This window comes from Mchenga conophoros, linkage group LG3 (genome assembly GCF_057382185.1).
Source record: "Mchenga conophoros isolate Kocher_MC1m ecotype Shallow Benthic linkage group LG3, M_conophoros_male_GT1.1, whole genome shotgun sequence".
NCBI lineage: Eukaryota > Metazoa > Chordata > Actinopteri > Cichliformes > Cichlidae > Mchenga > Mchenga conophoros.
The window spans coordinates 35,434,393-35,457,949 of NC_140528.1; the positions used below are offsets into that span (position 1 = coordinate 35,434,393).

General features: G+C 41.0%; 1 protein-coding gene across 4 annotated transcripts; it reads left to right on the plus strand.

The window, feature by feature from the left end:
- Window positions 1-2,722: 2,722 nt before the first annotated feature.
- LOC146578372 (uncharacterized) lies at window positions 2,723-23,557 on the plus strand. 4 transcript variants are annotated; one of them, XM_085258900.1, is made up of 12 exons: window positions 2,723-2,907; window positions 7,381-7,651; window positions 10,095-10,445; window positions 10,935-11,267; window positions 11,346-11,444; window positions 12,133-12,459; window positions 13,711-14,037; window positions 14,544-14,867; window positions 15,792-16,115; window positions 18,307-18,633; window positions 21,190-21,510; window positions 21,601-23,557. In XM_085258900.1, exons 2-12 carry the CDS (start codon window positions 7,615-7,617, stop codon window positions 21,690-21,692), a joined length of 2,862 nt encoding a protein of 953 aa, XP_085115026.1. In that variant the 5' UTR covers window positions 2,723-2,907; window positions 7,381-7,614; the 3' UTR covers window positions 21,693-23,557. The 4 variants fall into 4 exon arrangements, with proteins under 4 accessions (XP_085115026.1, XP_085115035.1, XP_085115044.1 ...); XM_085258909.1 differs by lacking the exon at window positions 7,381-7,651; XM_085258918.1 differs by lacking the exons at window positions 2,723-2,907; window positions 7,381-7,651 and adding an exon at window positions 7,670-8,349.

Below are 23,557 nucleotides of genomic sequence, written 5' to 3' on the forward strand. Positions count from 1 at the left end.
AAACCTGACTGAAACTCTTCAAATAAGCCATTCCTCTGCAGATGATCTGTTAGCTGTTTGACAACTACTCTTTCAAGGATTTTTGATATGAAAGGAAGGTTGGAGATTGGCCTATAATTAGCTAAGACTGCTGGGTCTAGAGATGCTTTTTGAGTAAAAGTTTAACTACAGCCAGCTTGAAGGCCTGTGGTACATAGCCGATTATTAGAGATAGGTTGATCATATTTAAGATTGAAGCATTAATTAATGGCAGGACTTCTTTCACCCCTGACCAGAGGGGTTTACTATGAAGTCACATTGATGGATTTTTGTGTCAGGAAGTTGTCTATTTTTCTTTATTTCAAACATGTAAATAATCAGTAAGTCATCATGACGGTATCAAAGGAACATGTTCCAGTTTGAAGGTCGGTCTCTACCAAAGCAGACCTGTGATCATTTTAAGATTGTGACCTGTGGTCTGTATGTCATCTGTCCTTGTCCTGGTCCTCTAATTTACTACATGAACTGAACTACTGAACTGCACTGAAACAGGAAGATCACCCTGTTGGCTGTAATGTTAGGGTTTATAGAGCACATCACATCACATTCTGTACTGAGACTAAACATCTTTTAAACACTTATTTATTAAATCCACGCTATGCTTTACAGAGAGCGATAAATCTAAGTTTTTTAGAGCAAGGCTCCATGATGTAAATCAGCCTTAATACATGTAGTGTAGTGTTTCATGCCCACTTTGTGTTGTTTTGAGTTCGTCTATGGACATTTCACAAATCGCTACAGGCAGGACTATGTGAATAAGCACTCAACATGTTTGACATATATTTTTATAAGGATGCTTACAAACATGCACTATTCTTCTTAAATAAATCCCAATAAATGTATCTTGCTAACGTTTAATGTTCTTCTTCTGTGGTGTTTGTGGTCTAAATGACATACATCACCCCTGAACCAGGATTTGAGGCTTATTGAGAAAACTTCAACTTTTCTATTTTATTAAGGTCGTACACATCTTGTTGGAGTATATCGCCATGGTTACTGAAGCTGCAGCGATAATATGATCTAGAGAGGTTAACGTTTGAGATTAGACATCAAGGGGTTCAAAACCACAAACTGGACTAATCAGATCTCTGGGAAAGAGTCTCACTCTTCCTGGGGGAGGGTCTGCAGGTTTAAGAGCATCTAAATTCTTTATCTGATGAGGATAAGGAAGAAATACACATTCTCAGAGAGAATTTATTCTTGATTTTTTTTCCCCCGATGGCTACAATTTTAAAGCATTTTTGTTGTTCATGAACATCAGGAAGAATTGCAGAATGTGAAACTGAAATTACTGCGTCCAGATGATCAGAAATCATTTGTGGGATTTCTTTACCTGGGTTATTGAGCATGCATCGAGTTTTCCTGTAATCCAATGTTTTTCATACAGTTTGGTGCATCCGAATCATTTGATGGTAATGAGGTAAATAATGAGCCGACATTTTCCTCATGACACCAGCGATAAGCTCTGGACCCTCATTTTACCTGAACACGCCTACTGCTGATTCAGGAAAAATGTCCACGTTACCTGGTGAAAGTCACACTTTGTAACATGCGGTGGAGACGACGCCAGCTGCAGATGTGTGCAGGTGGATAGCGAATGAGCAACAACTTCTAACTTTCCACAAGTACTCATTTATTTCAAATATCAAAAATAAAAGCGCCAGCTCTACCACACACGAGAGCACACTAGTCCGCGTACACAACGAAGAAGAATAAAAAAGAGGGTAACCTACCAGTCATGACACAAGAGACGCCACCATGCGGCGATACACTGCATTACAACACGCCACTGCTGAGTAAGTGTATTTGTAATGTTTTATCGTAAGTTTAATCAATAAACAAGTTCAGGGCGCTGAGAGTTTAGTTTGGAGATAAGAGGTATAATACATAATATTATACCTCTGGCATAATACATATGCCAGTGAAAGTAATAACCAGTTAACCTGGAAGACAGGACACTGTTGTTAGAATAGAATAGAATAGAATTCAACTTTATTGTCATTGCACATGCACAGGTACAGGGCAACGAAATGCAGTTTGCATCCATCCAGAAGTGCTTTAGTGATATAGATATATTACAATATATATTAGCAATAGTATAGATATGTAAGTATATTACAGAAATGGGTCTATTATGGTATGTTATAATGTACACGGTATGAAGTATGTTGTGAATATTCTATAACTAAGTATGTACAGGCTGTAGTGAGTACAAGCTATGTACAGGATATGAACAGGATATAAATATGAAAAACTATACAGAATATGAAATAAATAACTTTACAGAATCTGAGATATACAGTTATACAGAAATGGGAACTATGCAAGTTGTAAACAGTTGTAGGATTAAAGATTATCGAATGTACAGAATGATTATTTACACAGAGCTATACAGTAGTGCAGTTAAGATAAGTGAGGGTGTAGATAGTTTCTACAGAGGCTATATAAAGTGCTAGTGGTTTTGAGTGGTGGTTCACTCCATGTTATTATTGTGTGTTTGAGGGTACAGTTGTCCATTGTGGGGGTGTGTATGTCCAGTCCATGAGTTTAACGTGGGTCAGATGTCAGGAGGCAGAGTTCAGGAGTCTGACAGCTGTGGGGAAGAAGCTGTTCCGGTACCTGGTGGTCTTAGTCCGGAGGCTCCTGTGGCGCCTCCCAGAGGGCAGGAGGGTGAAGAGTTGTTCACGTGAAACCGAAAGTAAACAGTATAGCTGGTGTTACTCCCTCCACTGTCTTTTATCGACGGCTCCAAATGAGATATAAATCCCCAAATATTAAGAGCAACAATGAGAAGTATTTGGATTTAACTGGTTGCTGTTTCTTGCAGGAGATTGAAGATGCTGCTGTTGCTCCTGCTCCTCACGAGCGGTAAGAAACTCTTATATACTTTATGTAAACAATGTTTATCTTGCACTCAGACCGAAGTTTTATCGCACAGGTATATACACGCAGTGTGTGAAATTACCGATGTAATGATGGCTTTATTTGTAAGAGAGCGAGGGGTGGTGTGAGAAAGTCTGGACCGACTTTGTGTTGAAAGTTTGAGCCTGGGAGAGGCTAACTAGCCGTGCTAAGCTAGCTCGGTGACACAGGTCATGGCTGCAGATCTGAGATAAAAGGCTTTATTGACAGGTCCGATAATCCTTTATATCACAACATCATTCTCAGACAGGTGACAGGAACATGCAATGAAGTGGCCATCTATATCTGCTATTGTTACCGAAGTGTGACTGACTGGAATGTTAAAATCGAAAGCTTTTCTTTTTTTTTGTTCAGAACTGTGAGGATTGTTTATTTCCTGTTTAATCTCGCAAACTACCACTGATGCGGTAACCGGAACTGATTCCCTCTGAAAAGTTTGATTTCACCGCAGCGTTTCACTAACTTCCCAGAAAATAAAACTAAGTTGTTTAAGTAAAAATCTTTTTCAAAGAAGCACCGTCAACGTGCATAGTTTAGCTGGGCAGGAAGTCAGAAACAGTAACAGTCTAAAACAAAACGACAACAAAAACCCAGTGCAGACTAAACTTCACTTAAAAGTATGTTGGAGAGTCGTGGACACACTTGCAGATTTGTGTCTGGGCTCTGTCAAAAAGTCAGATAATATAATATAGAATACAAATTAATAATTACTGAATTGATTACTGGTGAAAAGAGCCGAAAAGAGAGTTTGATTAACAATTTCATGGGGTTGTTTATGGTCTGCCTCCTGAAGTCAAACATAAACAGACAGTGACAGAAGATACTTGACCACATGAGTTATTTCGGTGTTACATACCAGTGATTTACAGTAAATACTACTTTGACACTGTTCCAAATGACACAGAACAAAAGTAATGCTCATAATAAAGGCTGCTATATAAGAACAGACATAAATAATGAAATCGGGATAAACTTTAAAATCTCTTTAAAGGCATCTTGATGCATTCTTAATCATCCAGGAAAGTAAATCTCCAAAAGTTGATTCTGTTCATCTGGACGTAGCGTTTTGTGGGAGAAACGTTTCGTCATCCAGGTGACTTCTTCAGTCTCAGCTGACTGCAGGTTTCCCCAACCAGTACATTTGCATAATGACTGAAACCAGCCCACTGAGGAACAATGGGCTGGGAGGTCAGTTCCTTAATCTTAATTATGCAAAATCTCATGACCAACAACCACTGACCAAAACCCACTGATCAATGGCCATGAGTACCATTCAGAGTTGGGGAATGGCTGCAATCACAGCATTGTAAGATGGCGAAAGATGTACCCTTAGGCCCCCTCCTTGATTCAGAGATGGTCTTTCCCTTTTCACGTAATTGGCCTCCTTGACTCCACGCTCAAACCAGCGTTCCTCCCTGTCCAGGATGTTACATCCTCATCATTGAAAGAGTGTCCACTGGCCTGTAGGTGTAAACAGACTGCAGAGTCCTGGGCTGACGAGGTAGCTCTTCTGTGTTGTGCCTATACTGTCCTTTTCCAGTATAGGTTTGATTACAGCTTTTACAGTTTTTAGTGGTTCCGGAAACACACCTGACATTAAAGAAAAGTTGACGATCTGTAACAGGTCTGACTCTAAAGTCTTTGAGACCTTTTTGAAAAAACTTGTTGGCAGGACATCTAAACAGCAGGAGGAGGAGTTCAGTTGACCTAAGATGTCCTCCAGGTCTTTGCTGTTAATCGGGTGAAACTGTTTCATGGTGTTTAAACAGTTTTTTGGTGGACACAGTACATATCCTGGATCTGCTGTTGATGTACCAATTGCTTGTCTAATTTTTTGGATTTTTTCTGTGAAGAATTTGACAAAGTCATTGCAGTAGGACCTCCTTGCATTCCTCAGTTGTAAATTATAATTGTGAAGTTTCTCTTTATAGATGTCATAGTGAACTTGGAGGTTTGTTTTTCTCCATCTGCGCTCAGCTTTCCTACACTCTCTTTTTTCATTTTTCACCAGTGTGGAGTTTCTCCATGGAGACTTTTTCCTTCCAGAGATAACCTTCACCTTAATGGGAGCAATAGTGTCCATTACATTTAACATGTTAGCATTGAAGCTATTGACGAGCTCATTGACTGACCCTCTGGACAGGTCAGGTGTTAATGGGAAGACCTGGTTAAAGATCTCACTACTGTGTTCAGTTATACACCGTTTTGTGATCACTGTTGTTGATATATTTATGTGGGCTGAGATTTTACTTTCAAAGAAAACACAGTAATGATCAGACAGGCCCACATCAGACACAGTAACCTTTGAAATGCTCAGGCCCTTGAAGATCAGTAGGTCAAGAGTGTGTCCTCTATTATGTGTGGCCTCTGTTACATGCTGCGTCAGCCCAAAGTTGCCCAGAGTGTTACTCAGGTCTTTAGTCCCTTTGTCCTGAGGGTTGTCCACATGGATGTGAAAATCCATGTGGACATCATCTTATCACTCATTAGCTTATTATTCAAACATGACAAGTGAAATCTCTGCAGCTTAAACATGTGAGAGGTTGATCGCGCAGAGAATCGCTGAGCGTTATGTGTGTGTGTGTAAAAGCAGCAGGATTTATGTTTTAGTTCTGCTGAGCCAAATAAGACAGGTCAGGGTGAAGAAGTGACAGCCAAAGAAAAGCTTACCACAAAATGGAAAAGTTATGACAAATCAGACTATAAGGCAAAAAGAAAGTGCAGCTTTATGGTTTCATGGACAAAAGAATTTCTGTGGCTGCAATATGACGAGCTAAATAACATGATGTTCAAATCAAATCACTTTTATTGTCACATCACATGTGGAGTACACTGGTACAGTACATGCGAGTGAAATTCTTGTTCTGCTGGGTGTGTTGTTGGTTTTCCCTTGATTGCTGAGTTGACAAGCGCCTTTGTTACTGGGACCAGTACTTTTAAGAAAGACCCCATTAGAAGGAATGAGGCGCATGAGGAATGCATCATTGCTCAGTCTGTAGTATTTTCCCCAGAACAAACACCAATTGCAAATAACATACTAAAAATAAACCCGAAAAATCTGTTTAGAACAGCTACTATGTTGCAAAGAGTGAACTACCACTGGCACAATTTAACAGTCTTTGCAAACTTCAAAAAGCAAATGTCCCAGATCTTGGTTCCACTTGCCTCTTACCCGTGACTTCAGTGGAAATTTCAAATTCAGGATCTGACACAGACTGATTCATGTCCTACACAGTTCTTACAAGTTCATAGAAATGTCTGTTCAATTAGAACCAAGTATTTGAGTTGATGATTGTAATTTTTATACAATGTTGTAATTTGTGTTTCAACAATTTTTTGATTAATGTTTTGTTTCTGTTACAATATTATGCTTTAATGTATAATATTGTAACAGAAACAAAACAGGAAACAAAACATCAATCAAAAAATTGCTCTCTTTTTATCTGAGTTACTGTGGTACGACATTATCTCCTCTTTCATAAAGGATGCACCAGTGCCTCCTCTAGTAAATTAGGTAATAAAAGAAAAAAATTAGTATTTAGAGGACTCTGATCATGACTGCAGATACTTCAGGGCAGGGGTCTCAAAACCTAAATGAGCTGTGGGCAAATGCTGGCACTGTCATCTCATGTGAGCACCACTTTAGTGTTCAAGTAGTACAAAACAAACAAACAAATAAGAAAAAACCCATTAATATTTCCAAAAATGTAGTGTTTGTTTTTTAAAATTTCAAATATTGTAGAACAAGACAAAACTGCAAACGTGAACGCATTTTTATTTTCTTCTCACTCTTAACTGAAGCTGCGAGTCCTAGTTCTGCCCTGGTCCTCCTCCATTAGGACATGCCTAGAAAAACCTCCGTTTGGAGGCATCCTTGTAAGATGCATGAACCAGCTCAGCTGCCATCTTTTGATACGGTAGTACTCTAAGCCTAAATCATAATATAAAATGAGTAACAGTAGGGTGGACATTAGGTAAGGCTGCACTTTTTGCAGCGATCTTGTTTAGAAAACTATTTTTGTATCAGTAATATGTTTTCTTTTTGTCTGTTAATAATCATGTGAAACTGCACATGCTTCAGCAGCTGGAGCCCAAACTCCTCTCCTGTCATTAAGGCCACCTGGTGAATAATTCCTCATATCCTGTATCTGATTGGTCTGTGGGAATGTGGTGATTTTAAACTTTAAAGATCAGCAAATATCTGAGCTCACAGTTTTCTCCCTCTCTTTTCACACACGCAGTGTTTCAGATATTTATAAATACAATCTTCTGAACATTAGCTTCCACTAATTAGGCAAAAAGTAAAGTCTGATGAAACTAAGTCTCTCTTTCATTTTACCAACAAACTTATCTGATAAGAGTAGTAGGAGGAGTTCATTCTCTCACACTTTCCATCCTGTTTATCCACTTTTCTGTTAGCCACGCCCCCACAGGTGAACCAGCAAATCACTGCCTCCGTTCTCACAAACGTCTGATCTGTGGCCGGCCGGACTTCATTCCACAGATGTGCTTTAACAAAGTGTGAAGCTGAACTCTGAGCTGTGACAGTGAAGCAGTGTGAGAGTGTCAGTAGATGATCAGCAGAGGAAAGTGAAGCTGCTGTGAGCTGATGTCCTGAAGGGCTTTTAAAGAGTCTCTGAGTTTGACAGGAACATGAAGATGTTTGTGGTGTTTGTGATCCTCCTGCACGGTAAGTACACCTTCCTCTCTCTGCTCTCATCATCAGCTTTTCTTTCATCTCTCTCTCTTTAATGTGTTGAAGTGCAGCAGGAGGAGATTTCCATCAAACACTGGATTCTGATTCAGATCAAACTAACGATCCAAAGCAGCAACTTTCAAATCTCTGGATTCTTCTTGGTGCCTTTCAGATGAGCTCATGTTACAATCAGCTGTGTGTGTGTGTGTGTTTGCTTCCTGTGTTTTTTGCACTGATCTATGAATGAATCATAGATTCCTGGATACCATCCAAAAACTGAAGAAGTCAGTTGGACGAGTGATGATTCACTTCTGCCACTGAAAACGCTACGTATAGATGAACCGAATCAACTTTTTGGGTTTTCCTTATTCTCTTTAATAGGACTGCATCATCTGTTTTTACTTCAATACCTTTAATAACCTCTCCTTTGTCAGGTATTTTTAATCTGCCTACATCCTTGTAGAAAAGTTAACATAAAGTGTGTATATTGGAAACAATTAGCTTCTCATAAGAAGCATCTGATCCAGACTTTAATACTCTGCCTGAACACAAAATGTGTCTTTGGACAGCAGCAGGAAAACCCAATGGTCCGACAGCCGTTGCTGTTATACTTCTTCACCGTGTGATGAAGACATTTATGTCAGGTCTGAGTGGACCTGAAAGGCTGGTGCCAGAGGCAGGATTTTAGTTTAGTGAGTTTCTGTCAAGTTACCTCAAAGTGTTCTGGAAAAAGCAGTTCTCTGAAAAAGTTCATTAGGAAACATTGAAGCTCCATCAGTCTACAAACAGCGAGAGCCTCTATAGTTCTTTCACAGTCCATAGTGGAAAAACTACATTTCTATGTCATATATAGATTCTTAAGAACCACGGGATTCCTCCTTTTATTGATTTACTTTATTAAAATAGGATCACTGTGATTTTCATCTCTTTTGTTCCTTGTTGCTGTCAGAGGATTTAACTCTGCTGAGGTTGCTGCTGAAAAAAGTCAGAGACTGCGACGCCAGCTGCTGTTGTAGTAAAAAATTTGTCTGTGAGCTGTGATACTGATATCTGTTAACTCTGACACAGCTCTAAATCGACAGAAATTCATAATGTTTTAGTTGGATATGCATTTTGTACAATTGTTTGTAGACAAAGGTTTTTGAGATTTTAAACCCCACTCTGCACAGTGGGGACGTGGACGCTGGTATGGTTTGGCTGCCGCTGCTCTCTCTATACTTAGAGCTTGGTATACTTAGACTAGCTTGTTGTATCGTCTGCACCTGTGCCTGTAATGGCTGCATGGTCTGGTGTGTTGTGCTTCATTGTCTTAGCTGTTTGGCCTGTGTTCTCTTGGCCATTTTTACTGTCACTTGTTGGCTAAATCACTGGCATTTACTGTCCACATGATGAGCTTTCTCCAAAGGGTAGCTGGCCGGCCTCTCCCTTAGAGATAGGGTGAGGGGTTTAGCCTTCCAACAGGGGCTCAGAAGGGGGCTGCTGCTCCTCCTTTTCAAAAGGAGACAGTTGAGGTGACCTATGATGCCTTCTGGAGATCTCCTGGGTAAGCTATTCCAGACATGTCCAACTGGGAGGAGGCCCCAGGGTAGACCTAGGACATGGTGGAGAGATTATATCTCTCAGCTGGCCTGGGAACGCCTTGGTGTTCCCTAAAAAGGCTGGAGAAAGAAATGGATAGATACTATAATTATAAAAGGATTATAATGCTCAACCTTTCCAAAAGAAATATGAAACATTGTCTTGCAACAAAAAAACATTCAAGAAAGAAGACAGAAAGTGAGGCTTGGACTCTATGGATAATGGTGACGTATGTTTTTGACACTGAAAAAATAAAACACTGCTAATATCCTTATTCAAAAATCTTTCTCTCACTTTCGCAACCCTTGGCCGTGCGCTACGTCCGTTTTTTTTCCTCCTTCTCCATGACTTGGCGTGGTACTGAAATAGAGAGACACGAGCCTTCGCTGACACGGCCCCATAGACCCACCCATCTCCTGTAGCTCAAGACTGAAGCTCAAGTTTTTATAATTTTCACTCTTTAACAATTAATTTTCTAACAAAAGAGTTTTAATCAATTTAAAAAAAACTTAGTTATCCTTCATCCTTCAGCTGTCTCAGCCTCTTCAGCTTCCAGAGAGAAACATGTATAATGCATGTTTTTGCCAATCCAATCAGTCCATTTTTGTAAGTTTAGCTTGTGTTATCTTGCCCTGCTCAGTATCTGAGAGAATGTTTTGGAGGAATAGTGTTTCTCTTCACTGCTGCACAGAACTGATGATATTCTGATTCACGGTGCACTGAGGTTATTCAGGGTGCAGCCTGTTCACTCATTTTAAAATGTAAATAACAAAGAGTTCGTTCCTTGAATTTATGTTTCTGATTACATTTAGTGTTTCTTGTTTTTTAGTAAATTTGGGTTCTTTCTGTTTGTGCTCAGTTTCCCAGTATACCACATTGGCTGTTGTGGTAGAAGTTTATGAGGGAGAAAGATCTGTCCTCCTGCCCTGCCTGTACTCAGGTTTCATACCTGAGGACTCCACAGTTATCTGGACTCTCAATGATCTTGTTCCCAAACCTGTCCACCTACGAGGAAAAGGAGGAGATGATCTTAATGGGCAGATCCAGCAGTACAAAGGGCGCACATCAATGAATCCCTATGCTCTCATCACAAAAGATTTCACCCTTACTCTGAGAAGGCCAACAAAGACTGACTCGGGCAACTACACCTGCTCCATCAGTGCAGGAGAAAGTGAACGGAGACTGAGAAGCATCCAACTGCATATCAAAGGTCAAACCCTAAAACCTGCTGTACTTATTGGTCAGAAGTCAGTGCTGCAGACAAAGGTCAGGCAAAGCTGAAGATAACTAAATTGTTCTAAATGTCTTGATGAAACCAGCGCAGTAAGAAACTAGGACTGCTGTGGAAGCCACACCAAAAAGCTGAGCTCAGTCACTCAAAATATGACCTTTTACACATCAGCCAATTTGAAACATTCAGAATTTCCTTTCCTTAGATGTGTCAGAACAAGTGATGTGTTGATAAGCAGGTGATTTAATGCCCATAATATTCATTGTGATCCCTCACCCATTTGTGAGTGTAGCAATATTACATAAATTCCAGTTACAATAGAAAACAAAAAGAGCCAAAGACTGTTTTGGTACATTATTAATGTTTACAGAACAGAATCAAAGATCAGGAATGTGGATACTGAACCAAGCTCCATTTACAATCAGTGTCAGTGCAGCTGATTCTACGGTTGTTTTCTTATCCTCTCAGACCAGCAGGTGGACATGAAGGTGGAGGTAGGCTCACAGTCTGTCATCCTGCCCTGCAAAACAAAACCTAACATACCCGAGGCCACCAGAGTGGAGTGGACTCGCTCTGACCTCGGACTCATGGTGGTCCATGAGTATTCAAATCAAAGTGGCCAACTTATGACTCAGGACGAAGTTTACAGAGACCGAACGAAGATGAATGAAGACCTGCTGAGAACTGGAGACCTCAGTCTGACCCTGAAACAGCCCACAGAGAGAGACACAGGACGATACATCTGCACCATCTACAGGGACAAAGACATCCTCAGATGGAAAGTAGTGCTGCAGGTCAAAGGTCAGTGCTGTACTTACAGGTCAGAGGTCAATGTTGTGGACACAGGTCAGAAAACTTTTCGTTTTCTTTTCATCACAGAACAGTTTCCATCCTGGGCCACAGCTCTCCTGGTTCTCCTGATTCTTCTTGTTATTTCCGCGGTTCTATTATTTCATTTCCGGCACTATTTCATGTCAGGTGAGTGTCTCCTACTACACTACCCATAATGCCGATGGTCAGCAGGTGTCCTCTGGTGGCTCCTTGACTGTGGCTCACACAAACTTGTTCCAGAAGCTGAAAGAGTTGAGAGTTACAAACAGATGATACAGAGAGCTGAAGAGAAACTTCCAGGTTTGTTCCAGAAGTCAGAAAACCTCCTTCAGACTCAGTCATTGATCAGTGAAACAGCTCCACAACATGACTTTACTAAACAGTGTGTGTGCTTCACTGCATTGATCTGACACAGAGGCTGCATGTGGACAAGCTGTTCTTCTTCTGTGGTGGTAAACAGCAGCTGACATGGAAACATGTGCTGACAGTAAATGTTGCAGCAGCTTCAGTAAATGTTCCTCCTTGAGTTGTGCTCAGTCATGTGGTGGAGAGCTTCAGATGTTCAGACACATGAGATCTTCATGGTTTCTGTGCTGATGTGTGTGAGACATGGCCGACTGTGGAGGCTCAGTCTGTCTGTTCTTCTTCATCCAACATGTCTGCAGCACTTTACAGGACGCTGCAGACGAGTTACCAAAGAACGAGTCAGGAACACATCAGGAACAAACTGAGACACAATCTGACTGAGACTAGAAGACAAGGAGGGGACAGGGAGGTCATGTGACCACCACAGCTGCTGCTGATGTCATCATGTTGTGCTTTGTTGTTTTCTCAGTTTACATGGTGGAGGTGGATTCAGGGGTGGAGTCTGTCCGGCTGCCCTGCAAAGCTATAGTCGGATTCCTTAAAGACACTAGAGTGGAGTGGACAAACAGAGACAACAGGAAGATCCACATATATCAGAATGGCTCTGATCAGCCTGGAGAACAGGACGAGTTTTACAGAGAACGAACGAAGATGAAGACAAACTTGCTGAAAACTGGAGACCTCAGTCTGACTCTTGAATATCCCACAGATGAAGACACAAACACCTACACCTGCCGCGTCTACAGTATGAAGGGAGACATCTTGTTAACAAAAACTGTGAAACTCAGTGTCAGAGGTCAGTGCTGTTGTCATAGGGCAGAACGTAGTTCATTTTTATTTGTATTTCATATGATATACATTTATGAGATTTTTAAGACTAATTTTCCTCAAATATTTTAACCTTCAACTCAATACAGTTCCTCAGTGATTTAGAAAGGAAGAGTTTATTGATTAGCAGCAAGTTGGTTGAAATTTACCAGCATAAAGCTAAAGGAGCATTTCTTAGAACATGTAGAAAATGAGACAACCCATATGGAAAAGATATATATATAAATCTTATAAAGTTTGTATCTGTCTTGTGTGAAACTTGTATGAAACGCATATAAGAGTGAAAACAGATATATAATTTTTCAAGGGATCTTATAATGAAACTTGTATGTTTTGGATACTTACTAAAACAATGTATTAAAGTAATGAGAAAGTGGCCACTTTCATGAGTAATCACATATAAGTTCTTACTATTTCTTTTCCATATGGGACAGTTTGTAAAAGTTTTTCAGCAAATTTGAAAAAGGATGATTAACATTATCTCATGGATTAGTAAATGACACACATATATGTATACACACACACACACACACACACACACACACACACACACACACACACACACACATATATAGATAGATAGATATATCTATATATGTATATATGTAGAACAACGTCTGTCTGAGATATTTATTTACGTACGGATACAAGAACTATTTCACACCACCTGTAAGAACTCTCTATAATGCAATATATCTGTCTGGCAGAGAATCATCTGCACTTACATTTTTGCTGGAGTATGAAATGTTTTATTTAAATACTATTATTGCTAATAATAAACATGCATAGCCAATTGATCTGTATCTGGAGCAGAAAGCCTAGCTAACAAAGAAAGTTGATGATCACTTTGTTAATAAACATGATCTCTGACTGGGGTCAGGTAACACAATTAAAGCCTGGATATCCTGAATTTGCTTCCCAAGATGCCCCCAGGTAACTAGTTGTTTCCTGCAGTGAGCTACTTGATTCTCTTTCAAAGAACAACAACAAAGCTTGTCTCTGGACATGTGACAGTGATGTTGAGGTCTTTAAGAAACAGACAGCTGTGACGCTGATTGGAAAAACAACAAAGGCAATATTGTCTCTGTTCAGTGGCATAATCTGACTGATTAGTAAAATGTGTTTTGACTTGAAATATTTCACTTCAACTACTAAATGTAAATCATGCTCAGTGTTGCTGCTTTTTTCTGTATAGCTCATATTTTTGGTGTCCTCTCAGTTTACACAGTAGAGGTGGTTTCAGGGGTGGAGACTGTCCTGTTACCCTGCAAAACCAGGACTAACCTGCCTGAAGATGCTAGAGTGGAGTGGATGGACAGTGACTATGAGAAGGTCCATGTTTATCAGAATGGCTTTGACCAGCTGGAAGAACAAGACCAAGATTATAAAGATCGAACACAGATGAATAAAGAACTGCTGAGAACTGGAGACCTCAGTCTGACCCTGAAGTACCCCACAGACTGGGACACTGACATCTACACCTGCACCATCTACAGCAGGGAGGGAAACATCCTGAAAAAGAAACAAGTGAAGCTGAAAGTCAGAGGTCAGTGCTGTAGATCAAGCTCAGGGATCAAAGCAAAGTTAGTTTTCATTTGTACGTAGTTGTGGTAGCGGGTCTTGCCACTGTCGATGCTTTTCAGTAAGGATAAGAGTCAAGTTGTGGTTTGCACACACTATAAATACTTCTAATTGTATATTTAACGTGCCTGGCTGTGGAGTGCCGACTGCTCACAAGCTCATGCGGATGTCTGCTGTGCAGTTTCCTGTATAAGAGGAAAAAGGTTAATGAGCTATGGAAGACAGGTCCTTCAGTTTTACAGGCACTGTTTCCACACCACTCTACAGCTGTGCAGTTAAAGCACGCCCCAACAGCCACATACCCCAGGGTGAGCTAGAAATATGTTACAAGGATCCCAAACTCATCTGCCATTTTCTGGGCTTAAGAGAGAAACAGACTCCACTTGTTTGTGAGGTTACAGTTTTGTAAAAAGAACCTTGTGTCACATTATATAAGAAGAAAGCTCATTTTCTGCTTTGTTGTGCTGTCAGGTATCAAGGTGAACGGGGTTTCAGACAGCGAGTCTGTCCAACTGCCCTTCACAACCACAGAAAATCTGCCTGAAGATGTAAAAGCAGAGTGGATAGACAGAGAGAACAGGAAGGTCCACGTGTATAAGAACGGTTCTGACCAGCTTGAAGAACAGGACAAGGTTTACAGAGGCCGAACAGAGGTGAATAAAGACCTGCTGAAAACTGGAGACCTCAGTCTGACCCTGAAATACCCCACAGACTGGGACACAAAGACATACACCTGCACCGTCTACAAGGAGGGAAACATCCTGATGAAGAAACAAGTGGAGCTGAAAGTCCAAGGTCAGCGTGTGCTTGAAATCTGAACGCCATTTTTGACATTGATTTCTGCATCCATTTTCTTTTGCCTAATTAGTTCAGAGCAGAGGTAGGTGGGTGCCTGTAGCTTACCCCAGCTACCATGGGGCAGGAGGTGGATACACCAAGGATAGGTCGCCAATGTGTTGCAGGTCACAATCTGTTGTTAACACAGAGAGACAGACAACCATTCACATTCACATTTATGGGCAATTTAGAAGCTAACCAAACAATAATATCTTTGACCTGTGGGAGGAAGCCAGAGTACAGACAGTACAGACAGAACCCAGCCAGGCGGTGGAGTCAAACTCAGGCAACAGTGCTAACCTTCTCGCCATTACCCACTTAATTTCTCAAATCATTTAAGCATATTAAAGGTGGTGCTTGATTCTTATATCACATTAGTGATGGTACGTCTGTCTGTGGTGTGGATCCAAACAGAAAAATAACTGTTAATAAACTTCTCAGTGGGCAGTGGCCTCGGGGACTGTCTGGAAGTGGGAAGCAGCCCAGCCAATGATTCAGTTTGCTTTGAGGAAACAGTCCATCTGATGTTATCAGATCATCAACTTTGAAGGAATTCATTTGATTTGACTGAATTCGATTTTCAGTGATGCTGTTTGACCTTGAATCTTTTTTAGAAATACAAATGTTCCATTTTATATCTACGACAAAAAGACCCAGACAAAAGCTCCACACTGACAGGAGAAATTGCTGTAAAGTAGGAAATGGACAAAAATAGCACCATCAGTCTCTGATCATCTCTAACATTTTGAACTTGTTTTCACTTTCTAGATATCTGTCATGTTACCTTCTACTCTCATATGCTTCTGTCCCTCAGTTTTCTCTACAACACTGAAAAGCCAGCTGCTGTCTGTACAGCTCATGTTGTCTTTGTTGTTGTCTCAGTCTGTCAGGTGGAGGAGGAGGAGGGGGTGGAGTCTGTCAAGCTGCCCTTCAGAACAACAGAAAACCTGCCCGAAGATGCCAAAGTGCAGTGGAAGGTCAGTGGTGATAGGATGGTCCATGTGTTTAAGAACGGCTCTGACCAGCCTGAAGAGCAGGACCAGTTTTACAGAGACCGAACGAAGATTAATAAAGACCTGCTGAGAACTGGAGACCTCAGTCTGACCCTGAAACAGCCCACAGAGAGAGACAGTGGAGAATACAGATGTAAAGTCTACGGGAAGATCAATAGATACAAAAAAGTACTGCTCAAAGTCAAAATCACAGGTTGTTGTTTTTTCCTTTGATTCTTTGTATGTATGTGTTGTTGTTGTTGTTGTTTTTTAACTAGAATTCCTAAAATATGTTTGATATACACATGTGTGATAGAAAACATTTTAAACTTGACATGAAGACATTTGGATCAGGAATAAGTTGGCTTGTTTTTATATTTATTTACGTGTGTGTGCGTGTGTGTGCGTGTGTGTGTGCGCGTGTGCGTGTGTGTGTGGATAGATAGAGATCAATTTGGCTCAAAGTAATTAATATGGTGTGCATTTATAGTTCATTTCAGGTGTTTTCAGTTACTTAAAACTAGAGATGGACCGATCCGATATTACGTATCGGTATCGGTCCGATACTGACCTAAATTACTGGATCGGATATCGGAGAAAAATAAAAAATTTAATCCGATCCATTAAATATCACGAAAGCATCTCACAAAACTTGCAACACGCTGTAACTCACCTCAGAACGTTAGCACTCGGAGCAGTATGCATCACGTGATAGAGCGGCTGTGGCATGCCGACCTGTCGGTGGTCTGGATAGCATTTGGAGCTTCGCTAGCAACCTGGCATTTCATCTCCGACAAAGTTATCCCCGAGAGAAGTAAAGCAAGTGTGTAAGTCCATCTCTGAATGTTTGTAAAGCATTCCTGCGTTAAGCTTAACAAACGATATATGGAGCGACTGCCTCTTCTTGCTGCTACTTCAATCATGAAACTGCTTAACGATCAGCTGATCGGCTTTTCTGTCGCGAGTCCATCTCTCTGGTTTGCTTTTGGCCCACTTTGCACCAGAAAGAGGAAACCAGCGGCTGAACAACAGCAGCATGTTTAAGCTTGATCAGCTGTTGTTAGAATGTATTTAATATTACTTTCTACTCGAGGATCTTTTTCTACGTAGCTGACGCTGGTAACTGTGCAGGGGCGGATCTAGCAAAGTTTAGCCAGGGGGGCCGATAGGGCATGAACAGGGAAAAGGGGGCACAAAGACATACTTTTCTTTCTTATTCTCATTTAAAATGTCGAGCTTTTAATAAATAATTATCTGACACCCAAAGTTTTAATTTGATGCAAAATGAATAGAAGTCCATTACTGTATATAGTAACTATTAAGTCTAATATATATACCCTAGTAAGCTATAGTACTTTTTCCTTTGGGAAGGTACCATCTGTGCAGTCTGCAATTTTGTTGAAGAAAGATGTTGAATCTATTTAATATTTCTTGAAAAATAATTGATTTCTGTGCATTTTTTTTCACACTGCATCAAATTAAGGTTGATTACGGCGATTAAGCATCATGAGGTGGAGCGTGAGGGGTGGTTCCCTATTTTTTATTTATTTATTTTTGTTGTTGCTGGGAGTTGGAACCCTATTAGTTAGGTTGCTTAATATTTACGCTAAGTACTCTTTAAAATACCAGAATAGGGAGGATGGTATAGGTCTAAGTTTATTAGATTGATCAGTATTGCTGAAATATGAAATATTTTTTTTTGCATACAGGTATAACAGAATAGCTTTAGTGTAGTTGTTGTTTTAAACTTGAGTATGAACTTATACAAAATGCAGCAAGATATTTAAAAAACAGTTTTGTTGATTAAAAAACACTATATCGGATTCATATCGGTATCGGCAGATATCCAAATTTATGATATCGGTATCGGTATCGGACATAAAAAAGTGGTATCGTGCCATCTCTACTTAAAACAATTAAAAGAGAAAGGAGTTAAAATAAGCAATTTGTAAGATTTAAAGTAATTGAAAGTTTATTCTTGCTAAGTGGAGGCTCGACAATTTATTACTGCTTCATTCCTAAAGCTTAGAGTCTAAAGACCATTTATTTATTAATTTATTGAAAAAAGTTAGTACAGCAAGCCATAAAATAAACAATAAAAACCCCAACAAAAAACAGAGCCATTCATAACTCTGCACCATCTATGTTCAGAGATTGAGGCTCAAATCGGCTCAAAGTGTCCCATTTTCACTGATTGTTTCCCGACGACATGCTTCACGTGTGATATGGATCCTCTGCTGAAGGAATCTGCTTTCTATCCACAACCTGTTGATCCGTGTCTGACTAACAGCAGCGCAGGAAGCCCTGCAGTTACAGAGAAACTGTCTGAGTCCCATCCAGTCAATGCTGCTCAGTGTTGCTGCTGCTGGCTGTTCAGCTCATTTTCTGCTTTGTTCTATTCTCAGTCCCCAAAGTGGAGGTGGATTCAGGCATTGAGTCTGTTCAACTGCCCGTTGAAATCAAAGCCCACCTGCCCAAAGACGTTAAAGTGGAGTGGAAAGATGGTTCGTACAGAAAGATCCACATATATCAGAACGGCTCTGATCAGTTTGAAGAACAGGACAAGGTTTACAGAGACCGAACAGAGATTAATGAAGACCTGCTGAACACTGGAGACCTCAGTCTGACCTTGAAATACCCTACAGACTGGGACACAAACACCTACACCTGCATCCTCCTCAGCAGGGAGGGAAAGATTCTGCTGAAGAGAAAGGTGGAGCTGAAGGTCAGAGGTCAGTGCAGCCTCGTGTAAGCATGTATGCGAAATCTAAGGTCCATTTTTGGCATTGATTTCTTACAATATGAGCCTAACTGTGACGACCAGATGTTGTCAGTACTTCGCAGGGACTTGTTTCCATACAGAAGAATATCTGATGAAGTAGAACTTAAAAATACCAATACACATGATCACTGCAAAAGTATATTAAATGAAATCCAGATACTTATAAGCTGTGAACAGTGGTTTATTCTATTATTCTTGAACAAAATACAGAGTACTGCACCAACACTGAAGTCCAGGCTTTGTTAGCTGAGATTTAATTAAACTATTACCACCAGAATCTGCAGCCATTATAATTGGGAGCCAAGAACACTGTGAAGGCCCTCTTGTATCTGCTCCATTTATTATTTTATGCCTTTTTGCGGTCCTTAACATGCTTCAAAAATACATGAAATTTTGCACATGCTTCAGGCCTGGTTGACATATTTTATTGATTTCATACATGGGCATTTCAAGATGGCTCTAGAACACCACCTATACAGGATGTGATGAATTCCTACAGAGACACACTTTGAACATTCACACATACACATACATATGCCACCTGTAAGATTTCAACAATAACAACAACAACAACAAAAATCAGCCCAGGCACTAGGAGGTGATGCATCCATATGTTGTCTGCCATGGAGCCCAGACCTACAACTCCATCCAGTCTTTCCTGCACCCCTTTGATAGTCCTAGTTCACAATGGTGCCTGCATTTTTATTTCATCTGAAATATCTGGCCTCCTTAGTGTGCCTCCCAAATCTTAGCCACTCTCTTTAGATGTTCTTGAATTGACTGGAGTTTAGCCCTCTCAGTGCTCCTAATCTTCAGTTCCTGGATAGGTGGCTCTAAAGTGCTGCCAAAGTCCATTTCTAACTTGACTGAAGTAATTGCTGTCCCACACTGTCTTCCTTCTCTCACCCCAACCGGTCGCAGCAGATGGCCCCACCCCTCCCTGAGCCTGGTTCTGCCGGAGGTTTCTTCCTGTTAAAAGGGAGTTTTTCCTTCCCACTTTCACCAAAGTGCTGCTCATAGGGGGTCATATGATTGTTGGGTTTCTCTCTCTCTACTGTACACTAAAAAAACCCACTTTAAGGCAATTGTTGTTGTGATTTGGAGCTCTATAAATAAAATTGAATTGAATTGTCAGAGGTGGAGTTTGGTAACTAGTCCATATCATGATGGACAGATGGCACGTACACAGGCTGGCCAGACGATGCAATTCTTGGTGACATCTGTACCTTTGGAGGAAAGCTCCAAGTTTGTTCCATCTGTGTCTAAGATCTTGTGAATTATTCTTGTGATAGGGCGAATCTCTTCTCTTCATCTTCGTCTGACTCCTGAAATCAATAGTAACAGTACTCTCTGTCTGAGTTTTCTATCTCTAAATCATCAGTTTTCTCCTCCTTTTACTGTCCCAGAAAATCTCCCATTCACTCTCATTCCCACAGATCCACTGTGGTTCTTCTTCTGGCTTCTTCTATCTCTTCTGTTTTGTTCTGAAATCTCATGTTGCTGTAGCCACTTGTACTTTTTCTCTTTTTCTGGGATTCTTTGCACCTCACTGTAGTCTCTGACAACTGGTGAGTGATGGGTTTTTCTCCATTCTACCACTGGCAGCATGTCCACTAAAGATAACGCTCCTGATGATAGAGTGCTAAAATTGTGTAACTTCAGTTCGCCAACAAAGCTGAATATAAATGTGGAGCCATAGATGTGGCCTCTACAGATGCTGGTCTGGCTTCAGTCACCTTGAGACTCTGACTTTGTGTTGGATGATGCTGCCTCTTCCTTTTAATCATCGTTTGACACACTGTTGCTATTATCACCAGAAGATCTCTCTTAATTTACATATCAGCTTTCCTTGGACCCCAACGTTTTCTTCCTCCTTCTTTCCATGCGACATGTGCCTTATCATGTTCCTCTTTTGGTCTTTGATGTAGGCACCCAGGCTGTAAACACTTTTATTGCATGTTGCAAAAACAGTTTTAACCCGATTGGTCAAAACGTTGGACGAAGCCTTTAGACGCCATGTCAGCCTCATGTTTCATCTTCTGCACCTTTCCAGCATCTCCCTGTATGGAGACGTCTCTTCTCGCGTCACCATGGCAACCATCGCTTGTCATCCAGTCAGGCTTGTAGAGAGAGAGAAGGGGGAAAGAGAGCATTCCCTAACAGCAGAATTTATAGCCCTGTTTTTCTCTAGGAGAGTCCACCTTAAATCTTTATGCTTTCTGGTACCATCACCATCCAGGCAGACCATCCACCTCAAATTCCTTCTCCCTGTTCATATCTGTTAGTGTCTAAGTCTAACAGTCTAAATCCAAAACTATTCTACAAAACATATCTCTGTGCAGTAAAGAATGAAACAAATGTGTGATACAATTTGTGAGGTCATTGCATAAAATACAATAATGGGGCTATGTGAGCCTTAAAGATAAAAATAAACATTATTGTCCTACAGATTTCTCTATAGCTCTGAACCTGCTGTCTGTCTGTCCTGTGTTTGTTGTCCTCTCAGTCTGTCAGGTGGAGGTGAAGGAGGGGGTGGGATCTGTCCAGCTGTCCTTCAAAACAACAGAAAACCTGCCTGAAGATGCCAAAGTGCAGTGGAAGATCAGTGGTGAAAGAATGGTCCACGTGTATGAGAACGGCTCTGACCAGCCTGAAGAACAGGACCAGTTTTACAGAGACCGAACGAAGATGAATGAAGACCTGCTGAAAACTGGAGACCTCAGTCTGACCCTGAAACACCCCACAGAGAGAGACAGTGGAGAATACAGATGTGTAGTCAAAACAGAGGAGATCAAGAGATACAAAACAGTATTCCTCACAGTCAAAGGTTTGTTTGTTTGTTTGTTTGTTTGTTTGTTTGTTTGTTAGTTAGTTAGTTAGTTCGTTCCTGTCTGACTGCCTTGTGTCTCCTCTGCAGGGAGAGTTCAGGTCCAGGATCAAACAGGGGACATCAGGAACAGAAGCAGCTCCATTGATCCGACTCCTCTGATGGCTGATCAATCAGTTTGATCTGTGTGTTCTTTGATTATTGATCAGTGATGTCAGAGTGGAGTCAGTGTGATGTTGTTGTTGTGTGTTTGAGACTTTTAGTGTCCATGAAGGTCTCTGCTGCCGTAGATCCTCTGAACTGTGACAGAGGTCTCACTCTGGAGGAAACTCTCAGCACTTTCCAGCAGCTCCTCCATCATGGAGGACGTTCCCTCACTGTAACAGGTGGAGGAGAGAGGAGAGGAAGCACAGGTGGATCCTCTGAGGAAGAGGAGCGTCCTACAACCACATGATCACATGACCAGAATGGTATAAGTACAAAGTCAGATTAATGGGTTTGCAGGTGTCCTTAAAGTCAGATTCCTGACATCATGTTCACCAGGGAGGACAAAGGATAACTGTTTGCTGAGCTGAGCACTATATGCAGTCCGCCTTTGTTTCTACGTCTTCATTCACTTTGAATTAGTTCCACACGGCTCACTTGTTTCTCCTTCTCCCAGCTCTTAGCTGCAGCCGGGGCCTGGGGGCGGGCACTCGGCGCCTGTGATTAACCCCTTACATGCCGCTCAAACATAGACAGGTCTCAGACCGTGGTATCGATCCCCGGTATCGGGGGACTTTTAACGAGTACGAGTACTTTAGAAAATGTGGTATCGAGGCCGATACCTGATACCGGTATCGGTATCGGTGCATCCCTAGTGGTGACGGCAATAAAAAACACATTTCCTGTTTGTATACATTTTTTACAAATAAGACATTATGGGAGAAGGAGGGAGGAGTGTGCACAACACAGGATGAATGGACTCAAATGTGGAAAGCACAATGGAAATGCACTACCTCACAAAGATGGAGGGAATTTGGATGGAAAATTTTGATTAGGTTCTTTATCACCTCTTACCAAAAGATTTATTATGATAGGAATCCCCCGTATGCTGGAGAAAATATGGACACAGATGACTACACGTCTGATATGTGCAGGCAGAATTTTAAAGCTTGTGTGAAATGGGGTCAATGCAGTTCTTAAGCATGCATGCAAATGTTCATTAGTCAGCTGTGAGCGAGTCTTTTCCATTCATCTTTAAATGCCAGATTTTCACTTGGTAAAATGGACTGATTCTTATATAGCTCTTTTATACTCCCCCAGAGTTGTAAGTGCTCTATACAACACATTCACCCAGTCACACCCATTCTCACAAGCAATACCTCTATACTGAGGGCTTTCTAACTACACTCACACACATTCATACTCCGATGGATGCATCGGAGAGCAACTTGGCGTTAGTATCTTGCCCAAGGATACTTGGCAGACTGGAGGAGCCTGGAATCGAACCTCCAACCTTTCAATCAATAGGTGACCTGCTCTACCTCCTGAGCAACAGCCACCCCATCCTTGCACATTCCCCACTCCCGCCACAACAAAGCAATTAATGCTATGAAAGACTTCACCCACAGGAGCCCCCTCCTCACTTCACACCTATGAGGGTTTCACACCACCTTCTCCCACTACAACCCTTCATATTCATGAAGCAGATGTGAGGAAGCAGTTTAACCCTTTAGAAATACTAAAGAACCAATTCAATTCAATTGTATCTATATAGCGCCAAATCACAAGAAAAGTAGCCTCAAGGCGCTTTATATTGTAGTAGATACAGAGAAAATGTTTGTTTAGGTCAGTTATATTTCTTTGTGCAGTCATTTGGTTTGTTAAGTTTGCAGTTCTTTGCCTGAGTTCAGTTTTGTTTCTTTGACATTTTTTTGAGCTTAACATTAATTACTTTTGTAAATGTAATATTTGGGTTAAATGAATGAAAACTGTTTTTCTAATAATTCTTGTGACTCCTTCTGCTTTTTCAACTTGGTTCATCACACAGCCCTAAATATTTGTT